This window comes from Melanaphis sacchari, unplaced genomic scaffold (assembly GCF_002803265.2).
Source record: "Melanaphis sacchari strain LSU unplaced genomic scaffold, SCAv2.0 Contig930_pilon_pilon, whole genome shotgun sequence".
Classification (NCBI taxonomy): Eukaryota; Metazoa; Arthropoda; class Insecta; order Hemiptera; family Aphididae; genus Melanaphis; species Melanaphis sacchari.
The window spans coordinates 2,643-15,701 of record NW_020271657.1 but is presented as its reverse complement, the minus strand read 5'-3'; the positions used below and the strand labels follow the sequence as shown (position 1 = coordinate 15,701).

The window sequence follows — 13,059 nt, the reverse complement described above, 5'->3', positions numbered from 1 at the left end:
CTTTATTTAATACAATTAACTCGTACAAGAATACAATTTTATAAGCACAAGATGGTGTGAGTGGTGTTACGACCTGCCTCTGAAATACTGATAGACGAGACCGTGAGTGGTGTTACGACCTGCCTCTGAGCGTCTCGAATATCCCTAACCGTCTGCTGAGCTCTTGCCCTGGTCTCCCTTATATATGGTTAACCGTCAAGAGTGGTGACTGGGGAGGTGGTGACTTCCAATGACCCTAAGGAGCTCACTAAATTAAATGTATTATTCAGTTGGGTGCCTTTCCTGCGATTTCATCGGTTCTAAGAATTACACGACGTGTGATCAAGTCTTAATTGTCAAATTAAATCGTACAATGTTAACACTGTTGTTTACTCATCATTTCTGAGAAGTCCAAGACGTGTGACCATGTCTTATTCATTATATTTAATATCACGATGTGCAGGTGTTCGCCCTATCCGTTGGTGCTACACTGTTTGAATATATTATCCCATCGGTATACACATCACCTCTCCGTATAATAAATACGTGTAAAATAACACGGTACGTAACAATAAATATAAAAACGCGCAACCTATTCAATATAATCATCCACAAAATTATTATCGAAATAATAATAACCAAAAATTTAACTATAATGAGCAAATCGCTAATAATAATTATCAAAATCAATCGAATACGGTTCACAAGCAAAATGTAGACGTAAATAATGTCACAAATCAACATTCCAATAATCAAATGTTTGATAATAAATTTAATACGAATAACACTTCATTTTATAATATTAATCAAAAAAACTTTTAAGGCAAGAGAGAGCGGTTAGACTCCCTCTGTGCCAACAAAAAAATTCTACCGAAACACAAAATATAGCAATATAGCATTATTAGATTCAATAATCGGAAAAAAATATAAAAACGATGTGACCCTACTTCCGGCACAAAAATTAAAAAAACATAAAACAAAACAAAAAGCGAAATAAAATTGATATAAATAAAAACGATGACATAGATGATTATAATATAAGTAATTTATACAATAAAAATAAAATATCAACGTCTAGCAATTATAATAGTATTCAATATGATTTAGAATATAAAAAATAATAGCTGAAAAACGAAAAATTAATGACAATACAATAAATAAGTATATTACGACATGTAATCCGACTTCGCTTCCGGCTGCATTTGAACCAGGTCTAAGACTTGAGGTAATAGGCAATATTAATAATAAACAATATAATTTTGTAATAGACACTGGGGCTTAGAGATGGGAGATTTTTTGTAGTCGATTTATCGATTTTTTCCCGATTTTTTCCCGATTTTTCCCTCTTGGCGTAAACACTGTTGGACACATGTCCCCCCCCCCCGACCAAAACCTACTACACAATACAGTATACACATTACACATTACGAATTTACGATTACACGGGAAACCGAGCTACACTGTCGCCTCCACGGCCTCCACGCCATCTCCACCCACCAACGACCACAGGATGCCATCAAACAGTTCAAAATACTTCAAATTCAAACGGTTCCATTTCCATTCCAACCTTTTTGCGTTTGCCGTTTGCGTTGTTGTCGTTGTTAACTTGTTGTTGTTTGTGAATTGTGATCTTACTTTACGTTTACTTGTAAAAACCTCGTGGCTCGTTGTCTTAAATTGTTTGCTAATTACTAATAAATTTGCTGTTTTGCTTACTCGCATCACAGTTCCGACCGCCTTTACGTTTGCGTTGTTTGCGTCGTTTGCGATCTTACTTAGTTTAGTAGTTACTTGTGTAGACTAGACTCTAGTTTCTACGCCCTACTGTACTTTTTACCTGCGTCAAGTCTCAAACTCTCAAGTGTACAATGTCTTCCAACAGTTCCAATTCATCCACAATGTGGAAATATTTCGATAAATGTGATAATGGTGGTTCGTGTAAGTTGTGTCGTATGACTGTCAAGACATGTGGCAATACGACCAACTTGAAACAACATCTTAAACGCAAACACCTATCCATTAATATAAACGTATCAGCTTGTAAATCTGCGAGATCGGAATCGGACCCAACTCCATTCGAAAATGATGAAGATGATCCATCAATGGTTCAGTCCACAGTAATTTTTATGATTTAATTATTAAAATATTACTATTGCAATAATATGGACATTTCACATGTATATAATTTTTTAAACAATTTTTTTCACAGTCTGGTACACAAACAACTTTGGATACAGTCGTTGTGTCTCATTCTCGGCCAACATCACAGTGTTCGGGATATGAAACTGTGCTGTCAAAGGGCAGTGAATTGAGTGATTCGATTTCTGAAGTTTCTGTGGCATCAAATTTTACTGTTGGCACTTCAACTAGTAGATCCTCCAGTAGTTCATGCTCAAAACAGTCAAAATTGATGCAACCCACAATTGCTCAATCTTTCAATGACATAAGATCCTTTGAAAGTAAGATTTAATATATAAATATTTAGAAAATTTAAAACATTTTTTTTAGTTAGATAATTTTTGTATTACATACCCTATGTTAAATTTTTCAACAATTCAAATGTCTGTAAATATCTCAAAATTAGTTAATGCTTTTCAAAAATTAATTAGAAATGTGAATAACCTTTATTATCAAACTGTATAAATTTCTAGTAGCTAGTGTTAAATGTAAGTGACAACAATTTTATAGACATAGATATTTCCAATGTTAACAATTTGTCATTTGTCCAATCAATTCATAATTATACACATACGCACAATACATTCCTTTAATAAATTAACTATTTTTATAATATATGCGTGTGTATTAAATATATTATTTAATAGTTGATAATTATAACTATCCATAGGTTACTTTTTATATTATATGAGCTGGATGGTGATTTAAAAAATTAAATTTTTTAAGATTAAATATAATTAGCTCATAAAATTATTTATTTATTTTTTAGAAGGAGGTGTCAAAAGTGTATCAATTACTAACTCAATAGTGTATATGTTGGTCAAAGATAATATGCCACTTTGGTCGACTGAAAAAGATGGTTTCAAATATTTTATGAAAACTGTGGCACCCATGTATAAAATACCATCCAGGAAGACCATTACCAAATTAATTAGTACAAAGTATGATGTACTAGCTGTTCAAATAAAAAATAAATTGTCTCTAGTGGAAAATATAACTTTAACGACGGATATATGGACAGACACCATCAACACAAAAAGTTATCTTGGTATGACTGGGCACTATCTCAGTTTATCCAAATTACAATTGGAGAGTGTTATGTTAGGAGTTCTTGAACTTCAAGAACGCCACACATCAGAAAATATTATAGGGTGGCTTGACAATCTGCTTAAAAAATGGGGTATTGAAAAAAATCAAGTAATATTAGTTGTAACAGATAGTGGTGCTAATATTAAACATGCAGTGTATAATTTCTTTGGCAAGGACAAACATTTGCCTTGCTTTGCGCATACGTTGAACCTAGTGGTTCAAAATGCTTTAGATGACACCAATGACATTGCCAATATTATTAATCAAATAAAACGTTTAGTAACTTTTTTTAAACATTCCGTGGCTGCAACAGATGAGCTTCATAAAATTTGTAAATTCAAATTGAAACAAAGTGTTCCTACACGGTGGAATTCCGTATATTTTATGTTACAAAGATTCATTGCTTGTTCGGACAACATAGCGTCCACTATAGTAAAATTCCCTAATAGTCCACCCATGATTTCTGGTGCCCAATTATTTGTTGCAAAAGAAATAATGATTTTACTCAAACCCTTCGAAGCTGCAACAAAAGAACTATGTGGCCAAAACTATGTAACCGCTAGCAAAGTAATCCCATTACTTCATTGCTTAATAAAAAAAATTGAACCAATTGAAATTAACAATGTTATTTCTATAGATTTTAAGAACAATTTACTTAAAAATTTAAAAACCCGGTTTGGTAGGGTAGAGTATTTGGAAATTCTGTCTATAGCTACTATTCTAGATCCCCGATTCAAAACACTTCACTCGAATGATCCTATTGCTTCTTCCAAAGCCATTGGCAGTGTTCGCGCAAGTTGGTACAATATTCGGACACCCCCCTTGGTCGAGAAATGTAGGCCGCCGTTCAGCTGGAACGCGCGGCCTACGACGATATTGCGACGTTGCGCACCCTATCATTCTTGACCGATTCATTATTATTATGGTCGTTGACATACAAGTTGTTCGTGTTGTCTTGGTGCTCTCTTTTTGAAGAAACACGTGTTCAGCTTTGAATGCACATTTCATTGGTCTTTTACCAGCTTTGGATATTATATTGTTGTTGTTAACACCAACTCTCCGACGTTCATCTTTTCGCCAGTTCCGGTAAGTCGGGACGAGTTTGATCCAGTTCTGGATACTGCCAGCTCCGGTCAATGAAAGGATTCATCGTTCTCTATTCCTTGAGGTACCTCAATTTTGCTATTAGTATTATTAAATATTTTGATGTTATTATTATTAAATATCTTTCTGTTATTATTATCAAAGCTCTTGCTATTATTCTATTATTATTATATTGGGTTCAACTGTTATATTTATGTAAATAAATGCTAGCATATTTATCATAGCCTATATATATTGTTTTAATATTCACTTTTCTTTATTATTATATTATTTGTACTCCTCACCCGTCCCCTATCAGTTCACGAGTCATCGCCGTCCACGAGCCAATTAAGGTAAGTCCAGTGTTGGCGAAACAGGCAGTATAAAAGAAAAAATTATAGATATTCAAATTGAATGTAGTGAAAGCAGTTCTTCTAACGCGGGCAATTCCTCGGATGATGAAAATCCAGACAATTTGTGGTCCGTTCACAAGGAGCTAGTGTCTAAAAAAGCTGTCAATGAAATTATGTATTCAAATGAAATGCCTACTGATTTAAAGCATTATTTAAATCAGCCCACTTTATCATTAGGCGATGATATTTTGAAGTTTTGGGATACCCATGGGCCAATTTATCCCAATCTAAAAAAAATTGTAGAGCCATACCTAGCGATGGTAGCTACTTCGGTACCATCAGAGCGTCTGTTTTCGAAAGCTGGACAGATAGTAACAGATTGTCGCAACCGATTGACAGGTAAAAATTTGAACCAAATTATGTTTCTTGGGTCTCTTACTGAAAAAGATTGGCATTTGGATTTAATATAATTGAATAACATAAGAAATATTGTCCCTAGGTTAGGTTAAGCTCACTCAATTTTATGCACAATTTTACAATTTTATATATAAAATTTTTACTAAAATACTTTTTTTTTCTATTATTCTTATATAATTTGTTTTAATTTTTAGTATTACACACACCGATGTAACTATCATTATTTTTATTATTGTAAATTGGAATTTTATTCCGTTAATAAACTATTATTATTATTATTATTATTATAATAATTTATTTTTAAGTATCATTACTGTATTGTGTTGAATCTGTATATTTTTTTTGTTTTTTTGTTTCATTGTATACGTATAATATATATTGTGTTAAGTAAAAAATTTGATAATTTATTCAATAAAATTTAAAAAAAATTAAGGCGTGTGCCGTGTAGTGTGATTAAAAAATTCGTAATTTTGTGAATCGATTTAAATCGAAAAATCGATTCATTTTGGCCGATTTTTAAATCGGTCGATTTTTTAATTTCGATTTAAATCGATTCAAAAAATCGATTCACCGACGTGAATCGCCCATCTCTACAGTGGGGCTACCGCGTGTATAATTAATGCTGATAACTTACCTTTAGAAATCAAGCCAAAACCAACGGATTGTGTAAAATTAATAACAGCAAACGGCTCGAAATTAAAACTGCTTGGTATTGCTAATATTACTGTAATTTTTAATAATATTGAATTTCCATTTAAATGTATGATAGTCGAGAATTTAGTAGGACCTAGTTTGTTAGGCACGGACTTCTTGAAATTATATAAAGCAAAAATAAATTTTGTCAATAAACAAATAATTTTAACTGGTAATAAAAGTGAAGTAGTTTTAAACTTTGATAAGGAAAGCAATACAATTTCAAATAATACTGAAGTAAAATGTGAAGGAAATACTGATAAAATTGTCACGGTTGACAGTAATAAAAATAAAATTGAAACTGAAAAAAGGAGAAATTTATTAGTTATTCAGTTGAGGTTACATCTTATTGCTAGGGGTAGTCGTAAGTTAACTGAGGTTCCCGGAGACGGATTGTGTAGTATTTATGCGTTGACAGCAATGCTTGCACATGAAGAAATTTATGTAACAGCGGAAACAATAGCTCATTTATTGGGATTAAATTTACTTGAAAACCCAATCTGGCTAGAGGGCGAGGACTTATCAGCGGTATCTGATTTTTATAATTTTAATTTATTAATTATATGTCCAAATTTTGAAAATTCTAAAAATATAGTAGGTCTAGCATTTTATAAGCCAGGTAGAAAATTTCTGGTAGTTTTTTTTGAAAATAGTCATTGGACACCGGGATGTTACGATAAAAATAATCCAAATTTAAATGTAAGTCGCGTTACTTTCACGCACGATTTTCGTTCACTACATACTTCTCGTGCCTTATTACAAGAAAGAAAAATGTTAGAAGCAATTGGAAATGCACCTGAAACGTGGAAAAAAGGCGAGAATGATCGTAAGCGGGCTAATTGTCCATTAACCAAAGTGCGAGAAATAAAACACATTTCATTAGATTTAAATGATTCAAATAGTAATAGCAAAGCTACAAATAAAAAACCGTATACTACATTTCAAAAAATCGAGCGTAAATTACCTGATGACGAAATTAATAATAAAATAAATTTTGATATTAATCCAAATTTAAACACAACACAAAAAGAAAAATTATTATCTTTGTTACAAAAATATGAATCAGTTTTTTCAAAAAATAAATAGGCCTTAGGAGAGTCAAAAACCGAACCAATTGAAATTTATTTAACTAAAGACACGCCAATAAATCTCCCAAATTTTAAACTAAGTAAGTTTGAAAGGGATGAAATAGAGATACAAACGCAAGAAATGCGTAAGGCGGGTATAATCGAGCCTTCAAGTTCACCATACTCGTTCCCAATTTTTTTAGTGCCAAAAGGCTTACCTCAGGGTTCAAAAAAGGGAAAATCTATAGCACAATACAGAATGGTATTAGACTACAGAAAATTAAATAATATAACTGTAAAAGAATCTTTTCCCCTTTCTGTAATTCAAAGCATATACGACTGTTTGGCAGGAAAAATTTTTTTTTCATGTTTAGACGCTATGTCAGGATTCCACCAACTTAAGCAAAAAAACTAGGGAACTGACAGCATTTTGTACTACAACTGAAAAGTATCAATTTAACCCTCGGCCGCCCGCACCTGACTCCCAGACCCCGGCACCCGCGGACGGCACTCAGTGTCGACACCACGGAATTTGTTCTAAATTTGTTAATAACTCGCTTATTAATGGTTTTACAATAAAAACTTAAATACCTCGTGAATAACTATAAAAAATCTTTTTGAATGTTGATTTTTAAACATTTGTTACTTCAAACAAGCACTGTGAAAAATCTCAAAACAAATACGTAGTGTAAATATCTGGTAATTATAAGTATAATACCTACTTTCAGAGACTCTTATCTACGTTAAAATGGCTTATAGTGAATTTAATATACACAAAGTTTGTAGTTTTTTCATTTTTTTATTATATTTTTATCATAATTTTGAGAAATGTGATTATAAAACATGAATATGATAGATAAACGTATTTATTAATAAAACTAAAAATTATACTTTTAAACTTTTAATAAATAAACTTTTATAACAGACTTTTTTACTAATCTTTTTCTTAAATTTTAATTTTCCATACTTGATTCTGAACTTTCAGAATTTTAACATGAGTGGCACTTGATTACATTCGTGCAATGTTTCTTACAAACAAAACGAGTACAAAGGGAACATCTAACCGTAGTTTTGTTGTTTTTTCTTGTTCCACATGCATGACAAGCTCCAGATTTCGGTAGATTCTCTCCATGAGTAACAGAGCAAACATCTTCATTTTTGTATTTAGCGAGAAAGTACTGTACATCTTTAGGAAGACCCTTCACTTTGGCCCTTTCTTTCAAATGTTCTTCTAAGAGATTCGTGGCGAGCCTTTGAAGAAACGGCAACCTTCGAAATTTGCGATAATTGTACATTGATATATTATTGGCAACGTATAAAATATGAGAATTTACCCCAGCCATATCCAAGAAACGGAAAAACAATGCAAGCGGCCATCTTCTAGTATTCCGAGCTGTTGAAGCTACCGAGCACTTTTGGTCAACTGTGTCTACTCCACTTTTTGTTTTATTGTAATCATGGATGATTTCAGGCTTTCCGGTTTCTTCGTTTATGTCACCAGGACCATCATGCATAGTAGATAATAAAATTACAGCTTTGTTTTTTTTTAGGAACGTAAGACACCAAAGTACACTCATCTTGATATCCAAATAGAGATGATTTTACTTTACGTTTTGGATTTGGAAGAAATCCTGGTGGAATATCGGTTTTATTTTTTTTCAAAGTGGTGACGAGGGTTATACCCTTTTTGAGTAACTCTTGTGCCAAGGGATAACTACCATAATAATTATCGGTTGTCAAATTTCGTTTTGAGGTCTTTAGAGGTTCAATAAGTCGCATAACAATGTCAAATGGTTTGTTGGATACGAGAAACTGTCCGGGGTTTTGTTTGCCACAATATATCTCAAAATTATAGACGTAAAATGTTTTCGCATCACACAATGCATACAATTTAAGTCCATATTTTGCAGGCTTGGCCGGCATGTATTGTATGAAACTACACCTCCCTCTAAAAGCGTACAACATATTTTCATCTATAGTAACGAATTCTGAAGGGGAATAATTTTTCATGTTATTATCATTGAAAAGTGTATACATTTCTCTTACTGCAGCAAGTTTATCAGATTGTTGTCTTTCAACCCGAGTATCCAAATCATCAAACCGAAGACATTGCAATAAAAAGAAAAATCTATTGTAACTGAACGCTGCACGAAATAATACCATACCAGTACCGTCTGTTTTCCAAAAACTTTTTGCGTTCGCACGACTTGTCTTGCATGTGGCCATATAGAATAATATTCCTATAAGTGCTAAAATTTCGCCTCTTGTAGTCGTTTTGAATTCCCTACTTCTGAATTCATTGTCTAGTTCAATATATCTGTTATAAACTTTAGCAGCTCGCTTATCAATGAATTTATTAGTGTAAAAAACAATTTTGTCAATTATTTCAAGTGAAAAAAATTTGAGAAAAATATCTATTTCACTTTTGGCCTCTCTTGAAAATCTTGTCGGTCCCGGCAAAACTTTTATTATATTTTTTGACTTGATTTTTTGTTTAGGCAAAGCTAGGCAATTGCTGAACCAAAAAGTTTCTTCATTTTTTCCCATAAAAACGTCAAAGTCGGAATAATCATCAAGGGTATTATTATAATCAAAACTTACAGATTGAGGTGAAGAGCTATGTTCTTCTTCTACTGATAATTCGCTTTCACTTGAATGATCGTTTGGTAATATTACCTCATCTTCCACCTCACTGTCATCACTAAAGTCAGCAATTGGATCAACATCGTTAGTATTATAAAAAGCATCACCTGAAAAAATTATAAAATTTGAGCTATTACAAAATATTATTTATTAAAACATAAAAATTGAAAAATTAAAAAAAAATTGTAATACCTACTTTTATAAAAATAAAATTATATATACATAAAGAAGTATTTGATAAATGTTTATAAAAGTAACAACTAGTTTTTACGTAGTATTTATTAGTATATTTCATATAAAAAAAAAAATAATAATAATAATTTATGATAGTAAATTCAATCTTACCTTCGTCGTTTAGCTCTTGTAAAAGAGCCGCGATCTCATCATCTCCGCAAAATCGACGAAACTGAGACATACTATCAAGTATCAATTGATATGAACGCAAGATTGAAATATAAGTTCACCCGCGGACGGCACTGCGTACCGATTTAAAAAAACACGAACACACGCGGACGGTACGGAATGTCGATAGACTGACCTTCAAACTTCACAAACTCACTGTCAACTGAGTAAACTAGCAATAAATTCGGTGTATCGGTAATAAAATAGCCAGCTATTTTTAGATATGATATCTGTTTCTTATCGGGCGATAAGACCATGCACATTCAAGCAATATCAATTTTAATGAATGTGCGGCACGGAGTGTCGTCGTGCGGGTGCCCGAGGGTTAAACGTGTGTCAATGAGAATTTGTAACGGTCCGAGTAAATATCAATAGGCTATGAATAAAATTATGACAAATTTAAATTATAAAATTAATGTAAATTATATCAACGATTGCACGTGTTTTGGGAAAAGCTTTGACGAACACTTAATTTCATTAGAACTAACTTTAGAAAGATTTAAACAATTTAATTTAAAATTAAAATTATCGAAATGTAAATTTGGGTACACAGAGTTGAAAATTTTAGGAAATATAATTGATAGTAAGGGTATTTGTCCTACAAATGAAGGGATTAGAGCAATTACACAAGTAGTTTCACCGACTAATATAAATTATTTTCGCCGGTACATTCCAAATTTTAGTAAAATCACTTTCCCTTTAACAGAATTAATAAAAGGTAATTTTAAAACAAAAAAAGATAAAATAAAGTGGGGAAAAGACCACGAAAACGCTTTTAATGAATTAAAAAATAAATTAATAACACTACCAGTACTAATGCATTATGACGAAGAAGCCGACACTATTTTAGTAACAGACGCATCTTTATTAGGTTTAGGTGTAATTTTACAGCAAAGAGATAGCGATGGTAATATTCATCCGGTGTCTTTTGGTGCAAAAAAATTGACGCCAGCACAAAAAAACTATTCAGCGTTAGAACTTGAGGCGTCAGCTTTGTTTTTTGGATGCACTCATTTTAAACAGTATCTATATGGTAAACAATTTACAGTTTGGACAGACCACAAAAATTTAGTGGGTCTCCAAAAAATAAAATCAGAATCACATGTATTAAATCGTATAAGAACAAAATTAATAGGATATGAATTTAACATAATATATAAGCAAGGTATTTTTAATAAAGCAGCAGATTTTTTATCAAGACACCCGATAGGTTTTGATAAGTCGTCAAAAATTAGTTATGATATAAATTTAGATTTAATAAATATAAATTCCACTGAAAAATTATACAATCATATTTCTCATGATGATTTTATATATAATAATGACAAAGGGGTAATATTTAATTTTGATATTAAACAAGTGAATCAAGATTTGTTTAGTAACTATTTTAATGAAACATTTAATTTAGTGCATTGCGTTTTGCAAGATTTTGATATGAGCAAAAATATTAGTCTTAATTTCAAAAAAAAATATGGAGAGGTAAACGAATTACTAGCACAAAATAAAAAAATTAATCCGGTAACATATTTGGTTGAGATAGATAAAAATGGTAAAAAACAAGTAGAAAAAAAACATGTTCAACAAATAAAAAAATATAGAGACCGTTCACAGGTAAAAAGCGTGTACTATTATAGTTAAAATAATAATTTATAAAATATTTTTAGTATTATAGTAGTGATGTAAGGTGTTTTCAAAACTATGCAAATAGCATATATGGATCAATGGGATGTATTTTATTAACATTAAGTAATATAGATAATATGATTCAGAGCTTATTCTAAGGATTTTTATCAACTACGCATTTTTTTTAAATAAGCCTATAAAAATAGAACTATAATAATCTCGAAATATAATATCAAACTATAGTTAAAAATGATAATATTTTTAGTTTTAATGTGGAAGAATTTAAAATTTAACCTATTATGAACAAAATAAACATTCACGTTTAAAATATTGTATTTTGTATATTTCCTCTTTATTTTTTTCATATTATTTATATACATAACACATAACATAATACTATTAGAACATTCTTCTTTTAATCGTTTGTTCAGTTTGGTCTTCAGATTTTCTTTTTGTCGCTTCCATAAATATCCCACTGAACCATTCCTGTTCTTTGGCTTTAGGAGTTTCTTTTATGCGGCGTTCATTTTGGTTTAACCATATTTGTATTGCTGGTCTTGGGTCCCAATTTTGAAGAGCAGGCATGTTAAAATGAATAAAAAGATATTCATTTTCTGTTTCAACATGCAAACTTTGACGAATTATTGATTTAAGAATATTGCTTTTTACTTATTAACCGTTCAACGTCAGCGCTGTGAGGTTTTGCAGCTATAACACGTGCAAGTAAAATAGTAATATTTTTAAACTCTTTGGAATGAGATAAATATTGCACCAATTTAGGCAGTGGCATTTGTCGTATCTCTTCTAATCTATTGTGTTCCATTAAATCTGTATACTCCATATTTAAATCAGCTAAATCTAAATCCTTACCCAAAACGTCAAATACATTCTTAATGTTAGCTTTGCTATCAAGGTTAGCAACAGGTTTAATAGTACTAATAAAACATTTATCAATATCTATGCGGTCTTGCAAAAAATTAGCCAAAGTTTCTACTATTTCATGGCATATAGCACTTACAGATCTATTTTCAGTTACATACAAATTATGCCTATGTTTTCGTTTTTCTTGAAAATCAATTATTTTTATATCTTTTAAAACTTTACCGTCGGTACCTTTAAGTTCATCTTCGAGTACATCTACCCAACCACCAACTAAATTAATTGAACTCAATGATTTAATTTTGTTTACAACTGACTCAGTATGTTTAACAAGATTCAAAACCGTTATTTTATCACTTTGAATAGTTTGTTGATAGCGACTAAAAATGGCCAATACATCTGCCAAAAATGCTAATAAAAAAATAGTGTCCTTATTTGTTAATAATAATAAAAATCCATTGGATTCTTTTTCTTTCGAATTTTGCATATATATAACCAGAGCTTTCCATGAAATTAATATTGCGTTAACTAAGCTAAAGGAAAATTCTGTCCATCGCACTTGAAAAAATGTTGATATCCTTATTAGCTGTAAATTATTTTCCTTAGAAAGTTGTTGTAAATCTCTAGTTCGAAGTGCTGAGTTGTGGAAAAAA

General features: G+C 31.3%; 2 protein-coding genes across 2 annotated transcripts; one reads left to right on the top strand and one right to left on the bottom strand.

Annotated features, from left to right (window-relative positions):
• The first annotated feature begins 1,847 nt into the window (after positions 1 to 1,847).
• On the top strand, positions 1,848 to 5,152 carry LOC112602994 (zinc finger BED domain-containing protein 6-like). The gene is made up of 4 exons (XM_025351390.1): positions 1,848 to 2,096; positions 2,189 to 2,438; positions 2,927 to 3,462; positions 4,904 to 5,152. The coding sequence occupies exons 1-4, from the start codon at positions 1,848 to 1,850 to the stop codon at positions 5,150 to 5,152; spliced, it is 1,284 nt and encodes a 427-aa protein (XP_025207175.1).
• Positions 5,153 to 7,848: 2,696 nt separating this feature from the next.
• LOC112602993 (piggyBac transposable element-derived protein 4-like) lies at positions 7,849 to 9,917 on the bottom strand. Its single transcript, XM_025351389.1, has 4 exons — positions 9,848 to 9,917; positions 9,461 to 9,609; positions 8,470 to 9,199; positions 7,849 to 8,393 (listed from the first exon to the last, which is right to left on the bottom strand). Exons 1-4 carry the CDS (start codon positions 9,915 to 9,917, stop codon positions 7,849 to 7,851), a joined length of 1,494 nt encoding a protein of 497 aa, XP_025207174.1.
• Between the last annotated feature and the right edge of the window lie 3,142 nt (positions 9,918 to 13,059).